This window comes from Silurus meridionalis, chromosome 17 (assembly GCF_014805685.1).
Source record: "Silurus meridionalis isolate SWU-2019-XX chromosome 17, ASM1480568v1, whole genome shotgun sequence".
In the NCBI taxonomy this organism is placed as follows: Eukaryota; Metazoa; Chordata; class Actinopteri; order Siluriformes; family Siluridae; genus Silurus; species Silurus meridionalis.
Genome location: NC_060900.1, coordinates 8222976 through 8244812, shown reverse-complemented (window position 1 = coordinate 8244812; position 21837 = coordinate 8222976). Strand labels below are relative to the sequence as shown.

At 37.8% G+C, this 21837-nt stretch overlaps 1 protein-coding gene across 1 annotated transcript in view; it reads right to left on the bottom strand.

The window, feature by feature from the left end:
- The window catches only part of cfap74 (cilia and flagella associated protein 74), a 58846-nt gene that overhangs the window by 25603 nt on the left and 11406 nt on the right, over nt 1-21837 (bottom strand). The window contains 12 exon segments of the mRNA XM_046870910.1: nt 2921-3042; nt 3126-3248; nt 5496-5626; nt 5742-5856; nt 5938-6114; nt 6211-6300; nt 7316-7382; nt 10538-10656; nt 10771-10917; nt 18769-18975; nt 19337-19538; nt 20212-20369. Coding sequence (XP_046726866.1) covers nt 2921-3042; nt 3126-3248; nt 5496-5626; nt 5742-5856; nt 5938-6114; nt 6211-6300; nt 7316-7382; nt 10538-10656; nt 10771-10917; nt 18769-18975; nt 19337-19538; nt 20212-20369 — 1658 coding nt within the window.

The window sequence follows — 21837 nt, the reverse complement described above, 5'->3', positions numbered from 1 at the left end:
ACTATTACAGGATTTCTCCAACAGTCACTGTAGGTAGAATCTCATAGAATAAGTCAAGGGTGGAAAGCTTTCGACGTAATTACGTTCGAGACCTTGGGATTATGTTATCCTGCCTCATCCAGTTAATGTTAATGAAGTTAATGAATAATTATAAGTTGCTTGATTTAATTTGTTATTTCAAACAATGAAATGTACAACCCGTTTCCAAAATTTTGGATGCTGTGTACAATGTAAATAAAAACAGAATGAAATTATTTGCAAATCTAAAAAAAAAGAAATTATTGTATTCAAAATAGAACATAACCATCAAAAGTTTAAACTGAGGAAATGTACCAATTAAAAAAAAGAAAAAAAAAAAAGTTATTTTAAATTTGATGACTGCAACCCGTTTTAAAAAAGTTAGGATGGTGAAACAAAAGGCTGAAAATGTAAGTGTTACTTTTCTGTAAAAAAAAATAAATGTAATAACATTTTCAACTAATTAGGTTACCTTTCAGGACTCGAGCTGCGTAACAACGCTTTGGGAACCACGTGATCACGCTCTGAATTACGTGTTCAATCTGTCCAATGGGACGGTGCATTGTCATCGACAGGGTGATGTCACGAACAGGAAGCTATAAAGACACATGTGGTGGAGCCAGGGCTAGCTTCTGTTTGTTCTGGAAGCGGTCAGTGTGTGTCTGTTCTACAAAGGTAAGGTGCAGTAAACTTTTTAAATTTTTTATGAGAATGGATAGCAAGCAGTCTTCCGGCTGTTAGTTCCTCCTTAAGCCACTTTATCACAGAAGGGGGATATGCACAGTTTGTGTGTCGCTTGCTTTGGAGCGGAGCATGCTCAGTCGGCTCTCGAGGGAGCCGGCTGCTCTCATTACTGCCGCATGCCTGTGCGGACGCTCAGCTCCATAGAGCACTCCTAGAGGGGGGTGTGTGTGCTCCTCGCGACTGAAGACAAGGGGCTCGTAGTTAGATCTGGCAGAGGGTTTGGAGATGGGCCTGTTTCTTTCTTCTGCCTCACCTGTCAGATCCAGTGGGTTTGGAATCATGCCTTTCGGCGGTTTCTTCCCCTTGTACAGAGAGCGCTGGGCTCCACCTCTATTCCTCCAAGGAGGGGGAGGGTATGGATGCCAGCAATCCCGTTGAGGACACGCCCCCACAGCCAGTTTAGATTAAGAAACTGTTGGAGGTAGTTACTAATGCTGTAGCCAAGCTGGAGATCGCTTGGCCAGCCGATACGCAGAAACAACGTCCCCTAAGTAAGCTGTGTAAGCAGTTCTTGCAACAGATGTTGCAACCTCCACGTCTGGGTCTGCCTTTTTTCCCCAGAACTGCACACTAAGGTGACCTTATAATAATCCTTAAGGTCCTGCACACCAAACCTCTGAGGACTACCTCAACTTTGATGGGCAAGGCGTATAGACACCATGGCTGTGTTACAGGCTTATCAGGCTGACCTGCTGCGAGAGCTCAATAAGCGAGTGCCTATGGACAGTGACAGGGTTAAAGTGCTGCGCTGTGCAACAGACCTGGCTCTCAGAGCCACAAAAAAGAGACCGCTATGGCCATTGGCCAGTCTATGTCTGCCCTTGTCTCTACACACAGACACCTTTGGTTCACCCTGTCAGATTTGTCTGACAGGGATAGAGCCTTTCTGCTGACTGGCCTGTTTGGAGATACAATGAATACAGTTGTCGAGAAATTCCAGGAGGCCAAGAAACAGTCGGCGACATTCCAGCAGTTCCTTCCTTGCTGCTTTCACGAGTGCTGGACCTCATGAAATTCAGAGACAGAGTGTCACCACTCACGCTCCCCCAGAAACTATGGACCCCTATGCAGGTTAAATCTCTATCATTCAAAGAAGAAACCATATGTGAACATGATCCAGAAATGCTGCGACCCTCTCTGGGCCAAAGCTCATTTAAAAAGAACTGAGACAAAATAAAAAACTTTTCTGTGGTCTGAAGAATCAAAATTTATAATTCATGAAAACCATGGACACAATGTCCTCTGGGCTGTAGAGGGGAGGAAACATCCAATTTGTTATCAGCACTTAGTTCTGAAGCCTGCTTCTGTGATAGCATGGGGGTGCATTAGTGCCTATGGAATTGGTGGCTTGCACTCCTGGAAAGTCTCCATCTGTGCTGAAAACAACAACTGCTTCGTTTTAGACAATATCTTTTAAGGGAAGGTCTTGCATATGTCAGCAAGACAACACTAAACCATATACTACGTCTTTTGCAACAGAATGGATTAGTAGTAGAGTCCACGTGCTGAACTGGCATGCCAGCAGACCAGACCTTTCACCCAATGAAAACATTTGGCTCACCATGAAATGAAAAATACGACAAAGAACACCAGTCAAGCAGATAGAATGCATAAAGCATAACACCGCAAATGGTTTCCTCAGTTTCCAGATGTGTACAGACTGTTGTTAAAAGAAGAGGAGATGTAGTTGTGGTACACATAACCCTGTCCCAACTTTTTTTAAACGTGTTGCAGCCATTAAATTCAGAATGTCCTTATTTCACACATTTGATTTGTTTTCTATATTCTATTTTAAATAAAGTATGGGTTTATGAGATTTGCAATTCATGGCATTCTGTTTTTATTTACATTTTACACAATTACATAACTTTGAAAAAATTGTAGTTGTAAATAGATTTTGTTTGTAAATAGTCAATATTCAGATAGAGCATTGTGGACACTACTATAATCTATAACTGCTAAATATAAAAAAAAAAAAAACCCTGAAGTAATCAATTATTATTTTACCAGCAGTGATCAGTCTTAAGGCTTAACTCATATTTGTCAAATGCCATAAGTTTTGTTATATGAAGACAATTTCAAAGATTTTACGTTAAAAAGGCTTCCCAGGCCACCACACATATATTATGGAACCAAAAATATAAGAATCTTTTCCCACCTGCTTTGCACTTCAATGCAGTCTTGGTAAAGACGATTGTACATGCAGATCTTTAGGTCCATGTTCGGCTTGGTCACCCACACAGGAACACTCTCAGCCACTCCATAGGCTGACATCATAATCTAGATATAAAAAAATGTTTGGTCAGTTCTCAGTTAAGACCATATGACACTCATTTTAAAAGTCATTTTGCAGTAATCCTTACCGCCTCACAGTTGGGTTGTGAAAAGGTGATCTTAAAATCAAGTTTAGTTTCTCCTGGAATAGTTGGTGTGAAAATGATGGGCAGTTTGATGCTACCAAAAGGCCCCACTTCACCCTCAAGCACCTGAAGAGAAAATTATGATAAGGTTCATGTTAGCTTTAATAGTTCATTGATAACTTTTAGTAGCTTAAAAACTGCAGCACCTCTGGACTAACATTCAATAGTATAACAATACACAATACTTTTACAAGTTGAATCCTAGATATGAGTCAGATATAAGAATTGATCACAATTTTCTGCAGTTAACCCAGGTTGGCTGTGCTTGTGCATATTATATATATAAATTGCATATATATATATATATATATATATATATATATATATATATATATATATATATATATATATATATATATATAAACATATCCATGCTCCAGTGTAATGAGCACTTATAATATCAACAGGTCATTAACACATACACTGAGAAATTACAAATATATATAGCAGAAATACCCAATGGCCATAACTATCTGTGAGGACACCAAGGTCCAGAATTCTTTAGTTTCTTTAATTTTAAAAACATTTTTTACAGTTGCCATCAGTTTTACAATTGCAAATCAGTATAGAAACAAAAACATCATTATTAAATGATCTCAGAACAGCTAGCTAGAAGCATAAATTAAAATATTGCTTAGAATGAAATTAATCAATCTAACTTAAGTCTGAATAGTTTGTGAAAGAATAGAAATGTAACATTACATATTTTAGATAAAAGAAATGAAAAGTAATTGGTGTAATACATGTTCAGCATTGTAGTATATGACATTTCTGCAATGTGGATCTCTAAAAAAACATGAAAATTAAATCATTATTATTGTGTAGTCTGCTGCTGTATTTGGAAATCTAAGGTATTGCATGAGTGATATAAATGCATGTACAGTATGGCATGTGTCATTATTTGACACATATTTGATTGAAAAATGTCAGGCTAGTCTACAATTTCTTGTTAAAATATGTCTGTGGCTAAAATAACCCTAAATTAGGACAGGATTGCAGTGTTTTGCTTTCCAAAAGATAATGTTTAACAATTATGCTGACATTACAGTGAAGTGTGCAGTAGGAATGACAGACTGGTTCAAGGTGGAGGTAGGACTGCATCAGGTATCGGCTGTGAGCCCTTTCCTGTTTGCAGTGGCGATGTACTGATTGATGGACATGGTCAGAGGAGACTCTATGGACTAAAGTGTTTGCCAATGATATTGTAATTTGTAGTGAGATTAGGGAGCAGGTGGAGAAGAGCCTGGAGAGGTGGAGGTACGTGTGGAGAGGAGGAGAATGAAAGTCAGTAGGAGTAAGACAGAGTACATGTGTGTAAATAAAAGGGAGGGCAGTGGAGTGGTGCAGTTGCAGGTGGAGAAGGTGGAGGAATTCAGGTACCTGGGGTCAACAGTGCAAAGTAATGGAGAATGTATTAGAGAAGTGAAGAAAAGAGTGCAGGCAGGGTGGAGTGGGTGGAGAAGAGTGGCAAGAGTGTGAATTTGTGATAGAAAGGTATCTGCAAGAGTGTAAGGGAAAGTTTATAGGACTGTGGTCAGACCTGCAATGTTGTAGGGTTTATAGACAGTGGCATTGACTAAAGATAGAAGTCAGAGCTGGAGGTAGCAGAGTTAAAGATGCTGAGATTTTCCTTTTTTCCTTTTTCAGGATTAGAAATAAATTTATTAAAGGGACCACGCATGTAGGATGTTTTGGAGACAAAGTCAGAGAGGCCTGATTGAGATTGAGACTTAGGGTTTATCGGTAGGAGAATGCTGAGGATCATTTTAGTAACTTGGTTCTTTAAATCTCATTGATTAAAATGAACTAATCTTTTTTTGAGACATAAAGTTCATTTCGCTCCTTTATATAAGCATATCCCCCAACATGTCTGCATAAACAAACTTTTTGAACATTTCCTACCGAGTCACATTATAGAAAATGAACAAATCGTTCAAAAATGACCCATCATTAATCTAGAAAAATCTGTTTATAAAAGGTAGTTAAACTGGTTTTCAGTAGCTTATGTCCCCGGAGTATCTTTTTATCTTTTTCATATTAAAAGGCAAAAATAAAAAAATGTGTATCAATATATATAAACATTATGTTGTATTTACATTTTAAAACCTTTAAAAAACATTCATTCATTACAATTCAGTTTTTTTGTATAGCACTTTTAACAATTGACATTGTCCCAAAGCAGCTTCACAGAGATAAACAGGTTATACATTTTCAGTTTATACATTAGTATCTATAAGTTTAGTGCCTGAAAGTTTAACCCTTATAAGTTTCTCTCTTAAAATAAACATGCCACACATCCAGGAAGAAACTTACTTCCCCAATGCTAAATTCAGTGATCTCAGAATCACAGCCCTGCTCAACCTCTGTAACCTCACTCTCCTCCAAACCATCAGCTCCTGAAGCCTCAACACCTACAGACGTGTCAGAGCTGATTAGGGATGTACCTAGAAACACAGTTAATTTGAATTATTAGTCAAATAAACAAAAACCCATTGTAATGGAAAACTGTTCATCACTGCATAGTGTAAATTCACAAAGCAAACTGTAGATCTGATTCACCTGTTTTCTGTTCTGTTGGAACACCACAGTTGGTGTTTTCTCCCTCTGGATAAATTTCTTCCTCTTGAGCAGCACCTTTTACACTGTTGCTGTCACCAGGTTCCTGATAGTAGAACTATTATTTAAATACTAAGAAATGTCATTAAGCAAATGTTAAGTTGATGTGTTTGTTCTGGTGGCTAATTAGAAAAGTTACCTGCTTGCTAGAAGAGGAATGGTGCAATAGATTTTGCAACTGAAGGCAGTTTGTGGGGAGTGGAGCCAGTGAATAGCGAGTACCCAGTGCCCCCCTGTTGGTCAGGGTGATTACCCGTGAAATTGTCTCCCCGACCACATGCGTGCCAAAGTCAATGAGGCTGCTATCAACAACCATCTGGGGAAAAGAGACAAAAGGCATAACACTTCCTGGAAAAAAATAAAACACTCACAGCACCATCTTATCACTAAGAGAATAGACAGTAGTCCTCACCTCGCATTTTTTTGTTCTGCACTTGATTGTGACAGAGAAGGGGCCAGTGGGGGTTTGAAAATGGATCTTGCCATCCAAATCTTCATTCAGCTAAAGGAGATTGAACATTCAGTGTATAAAAGAATATTAAATTAGCCATGTTGCACAAAGAATAGTCAACATCTGGATTTCTGAGTGTTTCATCCTTTCAATTCCCATGACCCACTGGCAGGTCTAGACATTTCTCATAACTGTAACTGCAACCATTTTTGTTTATTTTCATTGAGAGCTGAATAAAATAAGAGCCATTTATGCATTAAAGCTTATTGTAAAAATGTATACAAAACAATTTAGTATACAGTACAGTGACAGTAATTTTTTTAGTCCAAGATCAGGACATCCAGATCAACCCATACCATACAAGTTTCCTATAAAACCTTTTTTTTTTTGCTTATGAAAAAATATGATTTTTAAAATTCCTTTAAAATTCTATTTCTAACTCTAGTCCTGAAACAGGCCAACTTCTGCAATTTTTTTGTGTTTTCACTGTTCTGACCCACCCTTTAAATCAGGAATCACTCAAATTTGCTTTTTAGTTGAAACAGGGTCTTATACCATGGAAACAGGAAAATGTGCGAAGCAGGGTCATGCATTTAAAACCTGTGCTATAAAAGTAATTAGACTCAATGTTTAAGCAGCATAAGTAAAATAAATTCCATAATGGTTCAAAACTGCCTTATGATTCTTTTCAGTAAATCTGACAGAGCCATTTCTTAGTGTTTTCATAGTTGTAACCTATCTAGAAAAGATTCTCCACATTTACTCTCTTAGTATATGCACTCCATATATAGCTTTAACCTTGTGAAATTCACCCTAACATGCTGGTGTGATGTCCTATGATGATTCCCTTAAATGCACTTGGCAAGCTGAAATTGCAGCTTCTAGAAAAAAGTAATAACTGTGCTTTAACACGGTTTTCTTTCCACACCAGAACCCTCATTTTAATATATTGAAGAGTGCAATTTAAATCTGGGCTGTCAATTATTGTTCAGCAAGATTTTTCATTCTTCATTCTCCAAATCCTTAGCTATAGATTGGAACAGGAAAATGTAATAAAAGTACTTACTAAAGGTCTGAAAGCAACTTCTAGTTCACACGCCATGCCTGCTGACATTGGCCCGGGAGGCTCGAAACTGAATTGAAGTCAAAAGAGAATTAGATTAGCTAGGAAATGACACAATTAAAGAATATACAAACTATACATACAAATAATCACACCAGTTTTTATGGATTCTTAGTAATAACAAAAAAACTTAAGAAACATGACATGTAACTCTAGAATATATTTTTACAACTGAATAAGTATAATCTTTTTTATTCTGTTTTTATTCCTCTAACAATGAGAGAGTGTTTGAGGAAATGCAGGTTTAATGGCTGATCCTTATAACAGACTTCTAATACTTGTTACTGTGGCACATGAACAAAAAATAGTGTTCATGATTTGAAAAATAAAGGCAGGATCAAGGGCTATCATTCATGTGCCTGTAGCTGTTGGCTCAGCCTCAGTTATCAGAAAATACAGCAATAATCAAAATAGCATTTTTGTGGCAGTGAAAAGAATAATACTTAGATGCATGGACGGCTGATAAATAAATGGCTAGTGTCCAGTATCATAAAAACTGCTTCTGCTGGTACCAGGTGTTCCCAAAATCCTGTGTTTGTTTAATCTATTCCTTTCATTTGTTTTCATCTCTCTCACACTTCTGAAGATTTCCTGAAGCTGTTTTAGCATTTTTCACACTGTTACAGAAGCGTAGGCACCTCTCACTCTTGACCTCACACAGTCATGAACTCTTCTCACCATTGCCTCTCAATACTTCAACATTTAAACTGCTTACAAGTGCACTAATGACTCTCCTTATGTTCTCATTCTTGCTGTTTTTAACCAGAGTTTATCCATCAATGTCCACGCAAGTACATAGTAGAAAACCCACATAAATCAATTCCACAAAAGTTCAGCAGGTACATGGAGAAGAAACATGAGTACAGACTTAATGTGGGTTGTGAAACTGGTATGCCGATCTGGTGCAGATTCCCTTAGGCACGAGTAGAGAAGGTGTGCAATAGAAAATATTGTAAAAACGTCCATTCATCTTCAGTATCTGCTTCAGGAATCTATCCTGGGAACACTGAAAGCAGTGAAGGGAACACAACCTGGATGGGATGCCAGGCTTTCACAGGGAACTATGCAATCACACACTCATTCACACTAAGGGGTTATTAGCATAACCAATTTACCTACTGGCGTGTTTTTGGGCATTGTTAGTATTAAGAGGGCCAAATGCTAGTTCTCTTAGCACAAATTCCTAATAGGTCTGTGCAGTGTCTATAGGATCTTTACGATGCGAATATGTAAGGTATACAGAATGTCATTGTCTGGGCTCACACATCCATGGCTCATTACCCAATAAGGAACAATTTTAGCTCAGGCTTTGTCCAATGTATATAAATACTTGTCTGTTTTCTGCATCAAACTGAAGAACAATCGTGCCACTTTTTGTGTGCTATGTGCTTCTTCCCTGATCAGAAAAAACATCACAGGCATTTTAGATCACATCAGAGACCCCTTCTAAAACTAGAATAAATTTTGGCTCGGGCACGATCAAAATGTAATAGAGAGCTGGGAAGAAAGCAGAGATCTAGAAGGAAACCTATGCAAAAATGGAAAGAACAAACTTCCCAAAGCTCAGGATTAAACCAACTATAAATGGATCTATTAAAATAAATCTATATTAATTCAAATTACCAAGCCTTAAGAACACAACAAATCTCCAGCATGATTTAACCAGCCAGAAGCTCATTAAGTTCGAAATCGTTACGCTCTGCAGTTTCAGTCCGGCATCACTGACATTCGCACCCTTTTGAGCATTCTGGTGTTGTCAATGAGTATCAAGCATAATTATTTCAGAACTGCATCTGCTAAATTCGGCAGGGGAGGACAACTTGGTTAGATTCGCAGAAGTTCTAATGCCTCAGAATATATCAGAGTCTTTCCGTCTCTACTTTTTCACGGTCTGTTTTATTTCAGCATTTCACGTCATACAACAGTCTGTCTTTCAGTTAAATTTAGCTCACAAAGTAACACAGACTGAAAGTAACACAATCTGCCAAATTTATCCCAAGTGGGCTCAAGGTCACAAATTCAGATGTAAAGATTTAATTAATAAACTGGCTCACAGACTAAGAACACTAAGTAATCTGCTGATTTACCCCTAAATGTCACCTGTTCAATTATATAAATGTTAAAAGGAAAGGAAAATGGGAGGGGGTCCTGCTTTCAAATATGAAATCTGATTTATGGACAGATCTGACATCTGTTGCATGTGAAAGATGGCTGAGAGGATGTAATAGGAAGTGATGAGCACATGCTGAGAAACATTTGTCATCTGCAGATTGTAAGAGGAAAAGGCTTAAAAAAAAACGGCACGTTATACAAAAATAGATGAACTGTTTTAAACAGTATGTGTGCCATCAACCCATTTCCTGCTTTTGGTGAACTGAGACATGAAGCTGAAAATGTGTGTGTATGAGAGAGAGAGAGAGAGAGAGAGAGAGAGAGAGAGAGAGAAATTCTGATACTCTGGAGAAGGGGGCTCTAGCATAAATCAAAAAAAAAACACAAGGAGAGAAAAAAACCAGAGAAACAAAGAGTGAGAGAGAAAAGAGAGCCGTTTTTAGATTTTTCTGGGGGCGTCAAAGGAGGCATGGACATATGGCAAACAGAGCAGAGTCTTATTACTGCTGCTCACTTCCACAGATTGGTTTTGCTTATATAGATATTGAACCTGACAGTAGGCTACGAATAATGTACATTAATAAACAACTGCAGCAGTGCAAGCATTTCATTTCAAATCCGCACTCTCTTTTTTAAGCCTTTTGCTTCAAATATCATGATCATCATCTCATACATTTTGCCGTTAGTCTCTATTTCTAATGATGTATACCCTATGAAGCATGGATTAAATATTTACAAAGCACACTGAATTAAAAAAAAAGATGCATTCAATAATCTTTCGAAATAATTTGAAAATAAATTGGACAGTGGGCATATACATAGGGAATGTGCTTTTGACAAAAATTCACTTAGAGTAGTACTAAGTTTATGTTTAAGGAGACTCGAGGCTGTAGTAATCTACTGTGACCACGAATCAATATTACGCAATATTAGCGAACAATTTCAGTTCAACCAAATGTATATGAATATTGAAATATTGGCTTAATAGAAAACTTTTTTTTACAAATCTTTCACTTCCTGCCCTGTTGTGTTTGCTCATCTTGTTATTCTTACCTTACAGATATGAAATCCATGAGGTTCTGTGAAACTCCTGTAAATCTACAGTGGTTTGTGACATTAGAGGTGTTTGTAAGTACTACCTTTTTCTTATACGTCTTTTCAAGGTCAAAATCCTGCAAAACACCATTGTGATGTATTAATGCATTCTGCATCAATGACAAACAGTGTAATTATTTATAATATTACATCTGAGAGAGTGTAATTTAGATGTGTCATTGTGCATTTACCTTAAATAAGACTGTTTCTGGTTTGCTGATAAATGGTGGACCTCTTTTTGTTTTCTTTGTTCCTTTTGATGTCAGAGTTTTGTCGATTTCTGGCTTCGTAGACCTCAAAAAAGATGTTTTGACGGATACATGTTTATCTGAAATCATCTGAAACATAAAAATGAAATGTTAAAAACGCATATTAAAATATATACTGTTTACAGTGACATTAAAACCATTAATAAATCACTCACTACTAGGAATATATTCGAATATATTCAACTAGAAGAAAAAACATCAAGTCCAATTTTAGTTTTTTGATGATTATATTGTTTATATCTTTTTGTTTATTACTTTTATAATTTCCAGTGTCCTGTTCTGAATAGTTGCTTATATCCTGTTACAGTGTTAACTTGTTTTTTCCATTATTGTGTATACTGGTATACAATAAAAATGCCAGGATTTGCCAAATTGCTGTAAACAGTAAGATACATTTAAAGTTTAGGAAATATTTTTAATTGACATTAATTGACATTAGGAACTCAACAGACGAACTCTTTACTTTTATCACCTTTAACATTTTTATGGACTTTGAATGACAATGTTTTGGTGATTTGTGTAGTGTTGTACTGCCTCTTTAAGAAATAACGTTCCGGCATTGATTGCTGTTGTGTTTTATGAACAGAGAGCATGTAGTGTTGCTAAGTAAAAATATGCAGTAAACCTCCTTGTGACGTACATGTCTCCGGTGTTGTCTCGGTCATTACAATGGCGACGAGTGAGTAAAAGGCAAAATACAGGTAGTCGTCGACCTACGACCTATGCAACTTACGACCACAATCGCTAGCCACGGTGTACGACAGTGCGTACCAGCTTCCGGCATCATTTCACAGTACTGTAGCCTACTCTACTTACGACCAGATCGTGTTACGACCGGTACGTCCCATTCGTGGTCGTAAGTCGGCGACTACCTGTAACGTGGAAAAGCAACCGAAACCAAAAAGAAAGGACAAACTGACAAAAAAAAGAGGGCTCAAACAACAGCATCCGTTCTCTGACCAGCACAAAAAAAACAAAACAAAAAAAAAACAAACAAAAAAAGACACAGGGAAAGCCTGAGCAAAACGCAGAAAAGTATAAAGTGGATGTCACACACGTGTGTAAACTTTATACAGCTTCACACGCTTTGCTAACGCCTGAATAAACGCTAAAAGCGAAAGCTAAAAACGTGCTCAACAACAAAGCTAATATCATCCGAAAAAACATGGATGCTACTGCTGTATTGCCACATTTTCCAAGATTTGACATTGACTCAGATCAAAGCTCACTTGCAGTGAAATGGAAAAAATGGTTATCGAGATTTGGAACATTTCTAACAGCTGCTGGTGTAACAAACAAGACCAGGCAAAGAGTGATGTTACTGCACTATGCAGGAGAACAAGTACAGGACATTTTTGACCCAATTCCAGAAAATGGCGACAGTGACGATTACGATAAAGTTCTGACTGAATATTTCAGCCCAAGCCGTAATACAGAGTATAAAGTATATGTGTTCAGACAGGCTAAACAAAAACCAGGAGAAACAATCGATGCGTTTCACACAAGATTAAGACAGCTTGCAACGACTTATGAATTTGCAAATACGGACAGAGAAATAAAATCTCAGCTCATACTCACATGCACATCATCTCGATTGTGAAGAAGAGCATTGAGGGACAGTAATCTCACATTAAAACAATTGCTAGACTTTGCCAGAGCCTTTGAAACTTCAGAGCAACAGGCAGCTGGAATTGAAAATGTCACACAGGCTAATAACGTTGAAAGTGTTGCAGCCATACCGAAAACAAACCTCAATAAGAGAGCACATACAAATCACCAACAGAAAATAACACAGAGAAAACCACATACAACATGCAGGAACTGTGGTGGCCCGTTGCTCGTTGTTGTTTAAGCAGACCATGGACGGAGCATGATAACGCAAGACACACAAAGTTACGACAAAGACAGGACATCTCACAAAAGGTGAGAGCAGTAAAGCTAAGCACAGATGATGAATATGGCTATGTCACAGAAGAACCTGCGAATGTCAAGCAACCAATGACAAAAGTCTGGATAGCTCAACAACATCTAGATATACTAATAGACACAGGTGCTACAGTCAACCTGCTAGACAAAAACGCACAAAATCAAAATGTCAACAAAACTACAACCAACCAACAAGAAAATACTTCCATATGGTAAACAACAACCACTTCCATTAATAGGAAAGCTAACTACAAACATCTCAGCCCATGAAAAAACCACTGAGGCAACGTTCTATGTAGTTAAAGGAGATCATGGATCTCTGCTCAGTCACAAAACGGCTTCTGAACTTGGACTCATTCACATTGTCCTTTCTACAAACATAATTCAGCCTATACCTTCTGTCGCTGACCAGCTCTTGTCAAAGTATCCAAACATCACAAATGGCATAGGAAAGCTGAAAAATGTTCACGTCAAGCTACACATTGACGACACAGTCAAACCTGTTGCTCAACCACGTTGCAGAATCCCTTTCCATGTTCGAAAGAAAGTCGAGAAATAACTACATCTTCTGGAAGATGAAGGAATCATAGAAAAGGTAGAGGGTCCAACACCTTGGGTTTCACCTATTGTTGCGATGCCAAAACCAAAAAATCCTGAGAAAATACGAATTTGTGTTGACATGAGGTTACCAAATCAAGCTGTATTAAGAGAGAGACACATTTCACCAACCATTGATGACATTATTCATGACCTAAACGGTGCGGTAATGTTCTCCAAACTGGATCTCAATTCAGGATATCACCAACAATTAGCACCTGAATCCAGATACATCACAACATTTTCCACGCATGTTGGGTTACGAAGATACACAAGACTCATTTTTGGTATCTCATCAGCTGCTGAAGTCTTCCAAAACACCATCCAACAGGTCCTACAAGGCATCCCTGGAGTTCGAAATTTCAGTGACGACATTTTGGTATATGGTACCACAGATGACGCACACAACAGATCCCTCGAAGCAGTCTTCCAACGGCTACATGAAAACAACCTCCAATCAACAAAGGCAAATGTGACATTTTAACAAAACGTCCCTTGAGTTTTTCGGATACCTCTATTCCAACAAAGGTATCGCACCTGACCCCCAAAAAATTGAGGCGATCACAGACATGCCACCCCCACTAAACCAAAGTGAGATGAGAAGTTTACTAGGTATGGCCAACTACAGTGCGAGATTCATTCCTAACTATTCTTCAACAACTTAACCTCTGAGAGAGCTCACAAAGAAAGACTCAAAGTGGATGTGTGGAAAATAACAAAGAGATGCACTGAAAACACTCAAACACAACCTGGTGAATGCCCCGTAATGAGTTACTTCTATCCTGACAGAGAAACCAACGTCATTGTCGATGCTAGTCCCGTTGGTCTAGGAGGCATATTAGCTCAGAGAGATAAAACCACAGATCACACCTACGTTGTCGCTTATGCTAGTAGAGCATTAACCCCAGTTGAACAAAGATACTCACAGACAAAGAGAGAAGCCCTTGCCATCGTCTGGAACTGTGAACACTTCCATCTATATCTCTACGGTGCGGAATTCAACATGATCACAGATCACAAACCTCTTGAGTTGATCTTCAATAACCCTAAGTCAATACCCCCAATAGAATTGAGAGATGGGCACTAAGATTACAACCCTACAAATACAAGGTTATTTACAAGGCAGGAAAAACAAATCCAGCAGACTATATGTCCCGCCATCCACAAAAACTTCACAGATCTACAATCACTGATGACGTCGACACTGGGATACATGTCAAATTCATTGCTGACAATGCAGTCCCCAAAGCCATGACATTAGAAGAAGTAAAAGCTGAAAAAGCCAAAGACATTCTTCAATATATTATCAACACTATGCACAACGGCCAATGGCACACACTGAATGATAATTTCACTTTAGAACGTGATCATCAAGGCCTAGTGAAAACAAAACAACTACTCATGGAAAAAGTTTGGTTTCCGGGAATCGACAAACAAGCAGAACATTTACTTTCGAACTGTATACCATGCCAAGCATCCTCAACGCAGATCAAACACTCACCACTTCAGATGTCTGAACTACCTGAAGGTCCATGGCAAAATGTTTGACGGTCCATTCCCATCAGGTGACTATCTTTTAGTTATCTTGGACGAATACTCCAGATTTCCTTTTGAAGAGATAACACCATCAACAACACCGTCTTCTCCATCGCAGGAATTCCTAACATAATGAAATCTGACAATGGCCCCCCTTTCTTCAGCCAAGAAATGGCTAACTTCGCTACACACCTAGGTATACACCATCGCAAGATCATGCTGTACTGGCCTCAAGCCAATGGTGAAGTTGAGAGATTCATGAGAACGATAAACAAAAGCCACATTGACAGCTTTTGCTGAAGGAAAACCTTGGAAACAAAATTGTACAAGTTTCTGAGGAAGTACAGAGCAACCCCCCCCATCAGACCACCGGAATATCCCCGGCCGAATTGTTGTTCGGTAGACCTATGCACATCAAATTACTGGAGAAGATGAAGCAATACTCGGACAAGAGGAAAAGAGTTTCAACATCTGGACTCACAACAGGAGATTCTGTACTCATTCGTTGAAAAGACAAAAGGAAAACTCAAAACACCATATACTGTAATTTCCGGACTATTAAGCGCACCCAAATATAAGCCGCACCCTCTGAATTTTACAAAGATTTTAATTTTAAACATAAATAAGCCGCACCTGTCTACATTGAAACTAATGAACTTTACACAGGCTTTAACGAAAGACAGCGTCTGTTACACGGCTTGTATCTAAACAGTAGCCTACCAAGAAAGTCATTGTTCACTGTCTTCCTCCTTCGTTTCACAACAATTGCTCTCAAGAGTTTTTCTTTTGGCATCGTTGTGCGTTTAAAAATCACCATCGGTGAATCTTTTCTCCCGATGCCGTGCAGCTCAGAACACAGGTGAAGTGTGTTTTTTCATGCCCGGTTGTTTTTAGCGTGACGAATGATTCACATTTCCTGTTGACAGTCTGAGTGAGCGGCAGGTCAAACATCAGAGGAACCTCATCCATATTTATGATGTGGTGCGGCCGATTCAGTGGGAGCGCATCTGATTTAATATAAAGAATTTCATTGGTTCACCTGAACCCGTTCATCAATTTCATTGGTCTAATGTTATGGGGCTTGTTTTTTTGTCTTGAAGTTTGTGAAACCTGGGAAAAACCCAGGAAAAAATCCATAAATTAGCCGCTTCGTTGTTTAAGCCATGTGGTTCAAAGTGTGGGGAAAAAGTAGCGTCCGGAAAATACGGTAATCCAAAACCATACAAAGTGATAAAAACAAAAGGCACAATGATAACAGCACAAAGAGGACCATACATCATTACAAGAAACACCTCACACTTTAAACCCCTGAAACAAAGAGTACATGTACCACTCTGTGAACTCTCTGATGATGAAATGGATGAATTTGATTATGGAGACAGACCTCAAGAACGATCTAATCCTAGAAGAGAGAACAGGAAAAGACCTCGAAAGCTAATGGATAACACTTGATGTACTAAGATTAAGGCACTATAAGGAACAATTATAGCATTAAAAAGAAAGTTAATATGCTCTAAGTTAAGTTTATGTGCAGTTAGGTTAATTAAGTTAATGTGTTTACAATGCTGAATGTACAATAATTCTATTGAGGATTTAAGCTTACATAATTTTGAGAAAATGCATTCCCAGTTCTCTCGAATCTCATCAATAATGAACATGCCTAGGATAATGTGTTTTTGTTGTCATGTTTTAACATCTTTCTTCTAGAGAGCATGTAGTGTTGCTAAGTAAAAATATGCAGTAAACCTCCTTGTGACGTACACGTCTCAGGTGTTGTCTCTGTCATTACAATTTGTAGTGTCTCTTGCATTTGATCCATGTACAGAATCATACCCATAATATGAAACTGTTAATCAAATATCACACAACAAATCTTATATATTTATAAATCAAATTGGAGTAGATCAGAATGCCTTCGGGGCATGTTCTGTTCGAGAGGTCTGCAGTTATGCTGACTCAATTCTTCAAACCTAAAAAAATGGCCATCCTGTACAATTCACCCACACTTATAAAGTGTCAGAGCAGGCTGTTTCCACATTTAAGATCTGACTTGCAAACCATGCCTTCCTTAGAGAGATACATGATTTATAAATAAGCAAAAAATCCTTTATGTATAAATTATTATACTATACTCTTGGATAAAATATTAAATTTTGAATGGTCTTAACATAAACTTATTGGTTGCAAGAATTAAACAAATAAGTAAATTAGTATAGGAAAGTTTATTTTCTTTAATTTCTTTAAATATCTAAGTCTTGTGGGTAAACTGTCTTTTACAGAAGGAAGAGTTATTGTTACTGTTCCATTCAATAATGGCTTCAAACAGCAGTTGAAATGATAAGTAGCATAAATACCTCTCCACCACCATGGGCAAGACCAAAGAGCTGTCAAAGGACATCAGGGACTTGTCCTTGTATTGTAGACATGCACAAGGCTGGACTGGGCTACAAGCCCATCAGCAAGAAGCGTGGGTAGAAAGAGACCACTGTTGGAGCAATAATTCGAAAATGGAAGAAATACAACAATAGTCAATCGCCCTCGCTTTGGAGCTCCATGCAAAATCTCAGCTGGGACCACAGTCATCAGAAAAACCATTGGTAACACACCAAGGACCTTCTGCTTAAGAATGCACATCAACAGGCCCATCTGAAGTTTGACAATGAACACCTGAAAGATTTAGAGAAGGCTTGAAAGAATGTGATGTAGTCAGATGAGACCAAAATATAGCTCTTTGGCATCAACTCGACTTTCCGTGTTTGGAGGCAGAGAAATGCTGAATATGACCACAAGAACACCATCCCCACTGTCAAACAGGGATGAACAAACATTCTGCTTTTGGGCTGTTTCTCTGCTAAGGGTACAGGAAGACTTCACCACATGAACAGGGACATGCACTGTAGAATCTTGGATGAGAACCTCCTGACCTCAGCCAAAACACTAAAGATGAGTCTTCCAACAAACAGTGACCAAAAACATATGGCCAAGGCAACAATCTGATGGTCCTGTAGCCCATTCCAGCCATGTGCAGATCTACAATCTCGTCCCTGACGTCCTTTGACAGCTTTTGGGTCTTGCCCATGGAGGTGGAGAGGTTTGAATGGAAGAGGTTGATTCTGTGACTGGTGTCTTTTATACACATAATGAATTGATATTAGGACAGGACTAATTTGGGTCTGCGGATTTGGTATAGATCGAATACTTATTTCTCTCGTTCAAATACAAATTAACTTTTAACCTTTCTTTAATGTTTTCCTTTATTATTTTTTAAATATCCTCTCTCTGTTAAAATAAACCTTACATAAAAAATCTAGATTGTTAATTTCTTTCTAACTCAGCAAAATCAGCAATGGATGAAATAATTATTTCCTCCACTGTATTGACCTGTTTCTAGTCATTCCCTAAACAGTACACTACAGCAAACTGAAACAAGTAAATAGTGGCAAAGAAAGTCCCATAAATACATTAGTTTTATTCTTGCAAATTTTCTAAACAATAATTTGTTATTCAGACTATTAAAAGCATAATTTCTCGCCATTTTGTGCTTGGTCCATGTTTTATACCCAAGAGCATACAATCCCATGAGAGTTTCCAGTCTCCATGAAAATACTTTTATCCCATTACTCCCCGTCTCTGCTACTGAATGCACATTAAACAAGTAAATTTCAAAGAGAAACATATTTGTGTGAGGAACCATTTCTGAGACCCTAAAAAAATAATAAGCTTCAATCACATCAATTAATGAAATGTATTCTGGTGAATATTTCATTGATAAGTTATCAATGCAGAGTATGCAAATGTGATATGTGAATTGATGGAACTAATCATAACTGAAAAGTCTGTGCCTCTTATTTAAATCATTACCATGTAATCCATGTGTTTACGATCCCAAAGGCCAATGAACTCAGGCTGGACCATACACTCTTGATCTCCTTTCTTTTCCATTAGCCAGTCTGCCTCAATTCTTGTACTCGCTTCAAGTTTCTGCAATGAGTCCAGAGAGGAGCTGATGCCAGTTCTGGAGCTTGCAGGAGATGACACAGGGCGGGTTGGGCATCTATCCTGATTTAACTACAAGAGAAAAAGCACTAAACTAGGACTTAGTATTCTCTGTTGTTCTATAATTAGAATCTATAGTGGACAAACAGCCACAGTATTGAATTCAAATCTAATTTTTGCATTCTCCACCATCTAAACACACTAATTACTATTACAGAGTGAACAGAATTAGAGCAAATTCTATATATGGAAATATAAAAAACGAGAATAAAATCCTCAGTGTTAAGATTGGGAAATACTACTCCATACCATCATGGAGATAATAAACAATAGTCCATCGTAGAATTGTTACAAAGACAGTAAATAATTAAACATCACACACATTTCTATTTTCAGTGCCTCTAATGGCCCTACTGTAATAGCTTTTTTCTACCTCTCTCTCTGCATGTGCTGATAGAGGCAGTACATTCTGTTGCAGTTTTTCCCATCGCTTTAGCACCATGCTTTGAGTCACACGTGCCGATGGCTGGATGAGGAGCGAATGTGTTTTTTTCAGTTTCTCCTTTTGCTTTTCTTCCAGTGGCAGTTTGGAGACTATCTCTATCTTTTTGACTTTTTGTTTCTCCTGGAATGTCCTTCGAAAATATAAAAAAATTCAGTTTATATTTCTTGTATCTTACATATCAATACAAACTGACCACAAGATTTTAAATCAATTAACATCAATATAAATAACATAAAAATAGGTTCTAATTAAATTAGGAAAAAAAAGAATTAGGGAAAAGGAGGTCACTTTATAGCTGTGATATGATGTTTTAAAGAAATTGAATATAGCTCATATACTCTTATATAGCAGGCAAAGTGTGTATTGTATTATTTATAACAGAGAACCATGAAAGCAAAATTATCTTTTTGACCAATTATGATCTCATGTGGCCAGTGAGTGAGCATAGCTGGTGAACTTTATGCTATTCTATATTTATATCGATATTTCTATCACTGAGCTTCTGCATGTTTTTATTGTAATGTCTTTCATTCTCTAAAGTATGCTAGCATGCTAGCATGCTTTTAATTATTGTTAATTTTTGCCATTTAAAATTAAAATGTGCACATTTGCATCCATAAAATATTAACATTTTTGCATCTGTGATGCTCTGAGCCATCAATTACTTGTGTAATAGTAAAAAAGGATACCAAAAATGTACAGCATTGTGATGCTTTGCCATTGTGCATGCGATTCAAACCAAAACGGCAAAAAACAAGTTTGACATTTCATGTGGGAAAACAAAAATTAGCATTAATCCTCACTCCTGCTTTCTGTAGAGGTCTTCTTGTGCTTTGTGCAGGTGCATGAGCTTGATGCTGTTCAGTCCTGCTTCTTGCAGTAAATGTTTACGGAAATTTTTATCCTCTTTCAGCTTCGGCAAGCAGGCCTTCTGCTTAAGCTTTCTCACACGCAGAGCTTCCTGCAACCAGAGACATTTTTAATCATAATATTTTACAAATGCAAATTATTAAGCATGTCTGAATGCAACACATTGCATGCTGAGACTCAATGCTTGATGCATTGTGCATTCTGAGAGGATTTTCTGCTCATTACAGTTGTAAGGAGTGGTTATATGAGTTACTGAAGACTTCCTGCCTTCCTGAATTTCTGTTTTTTTGTTTATTTTTTGCACCAATCTGTATGACTTATATTTCAATATATTTTTGTTCATAAATTTGTATTTCCAATTGTAAATTCTCTTCATTCCATAGTGTTTCTCTCGGGTGTGTTGCCACTGCTGTGCCACCAAGTATAGGTTTACTCGTTTAGGCGTTTAGGTGTTTCTATCCAATCAGATTTCAGCCATCACATCACTTATTGGGGGCATTATTATTAGGGGCAACACTGTGAGTACTGCAGGCTTTTTTCTTAGTATAAACTCTATGTTGCCTGGAGCTGTTACATTAACCATTTAGAATGCTATTTGGCCACTCTAAGGCCCCTTTGCAGGCTTCTAATATGTTAGCATTTTCACATCCTTTAACTTGATGGTCAGAGTGTGCTCTAGTCAGATTCGCAAACTGCATCTAAAATATATTCATGTGGATTTAATAGCTGTTTTTTCATTCCACAATAGCTGACAGAGAAGAAGACTTACAAGGACATTTAAAAGACAGACTTTTCAAGAAAAGCTGGACATTTTAAGGAAAGGTCGGCCAAAACAGTTTAACACAGTTGTTCAGCTTTTTCATGAACCATCTTTACTACTGCGTTTTCTTTCCTGTAGAATTTGCACAAAAGCACAATTTGCCATAAATTTCAATCCCCAGGAAAAAGCGTAATGCGTACAAAAATGCACAAACATGCAGGGAAAACCCAGGGTCATTTTATGGGGTTAATATCGATGCTCCTGCTGGAAATGATGTGTGCAGGAGGTGCAGCAGTGGCTGCAGTGAAAGGAGACTTGTTGAATTGTTTGTGGGTTTCTTTCTTTATTAATGCCATTCATTCTCGCTGTGTGAGATTACTGTCTATGATGCAGCGCTCTGCTATACTGCTTTTCTCTGTAATATTGATGGTTTCTATAGCTGTGGTGTGATAATCATGGTATTAAGAGGTGAGTAGATTTAGGTAGGACACCACGGAAGGCGTGAGATAGGTGTGAAATGCACGGCTTGCCACTGGTATTTAACCTCTAGAGAATGTTGTGTATGTTGTGTAAATCCCAAGTATAGCAGCACTTTCTGAAACACTTTGTTACCACCATACATGCTACAATCAAAGTAACCCAGATACATTTGTCTTTCTCTTTAGATGTTTTTACCCAAACATTATCTGAAGTGCCTGATTACACAGCCTGAATTAATGACCTGACACAAATGCTTTGAGAGAATCAATCAAATAGATGTTGTATAAGAAGGGCATAAACAGATATAATAAATCTATAG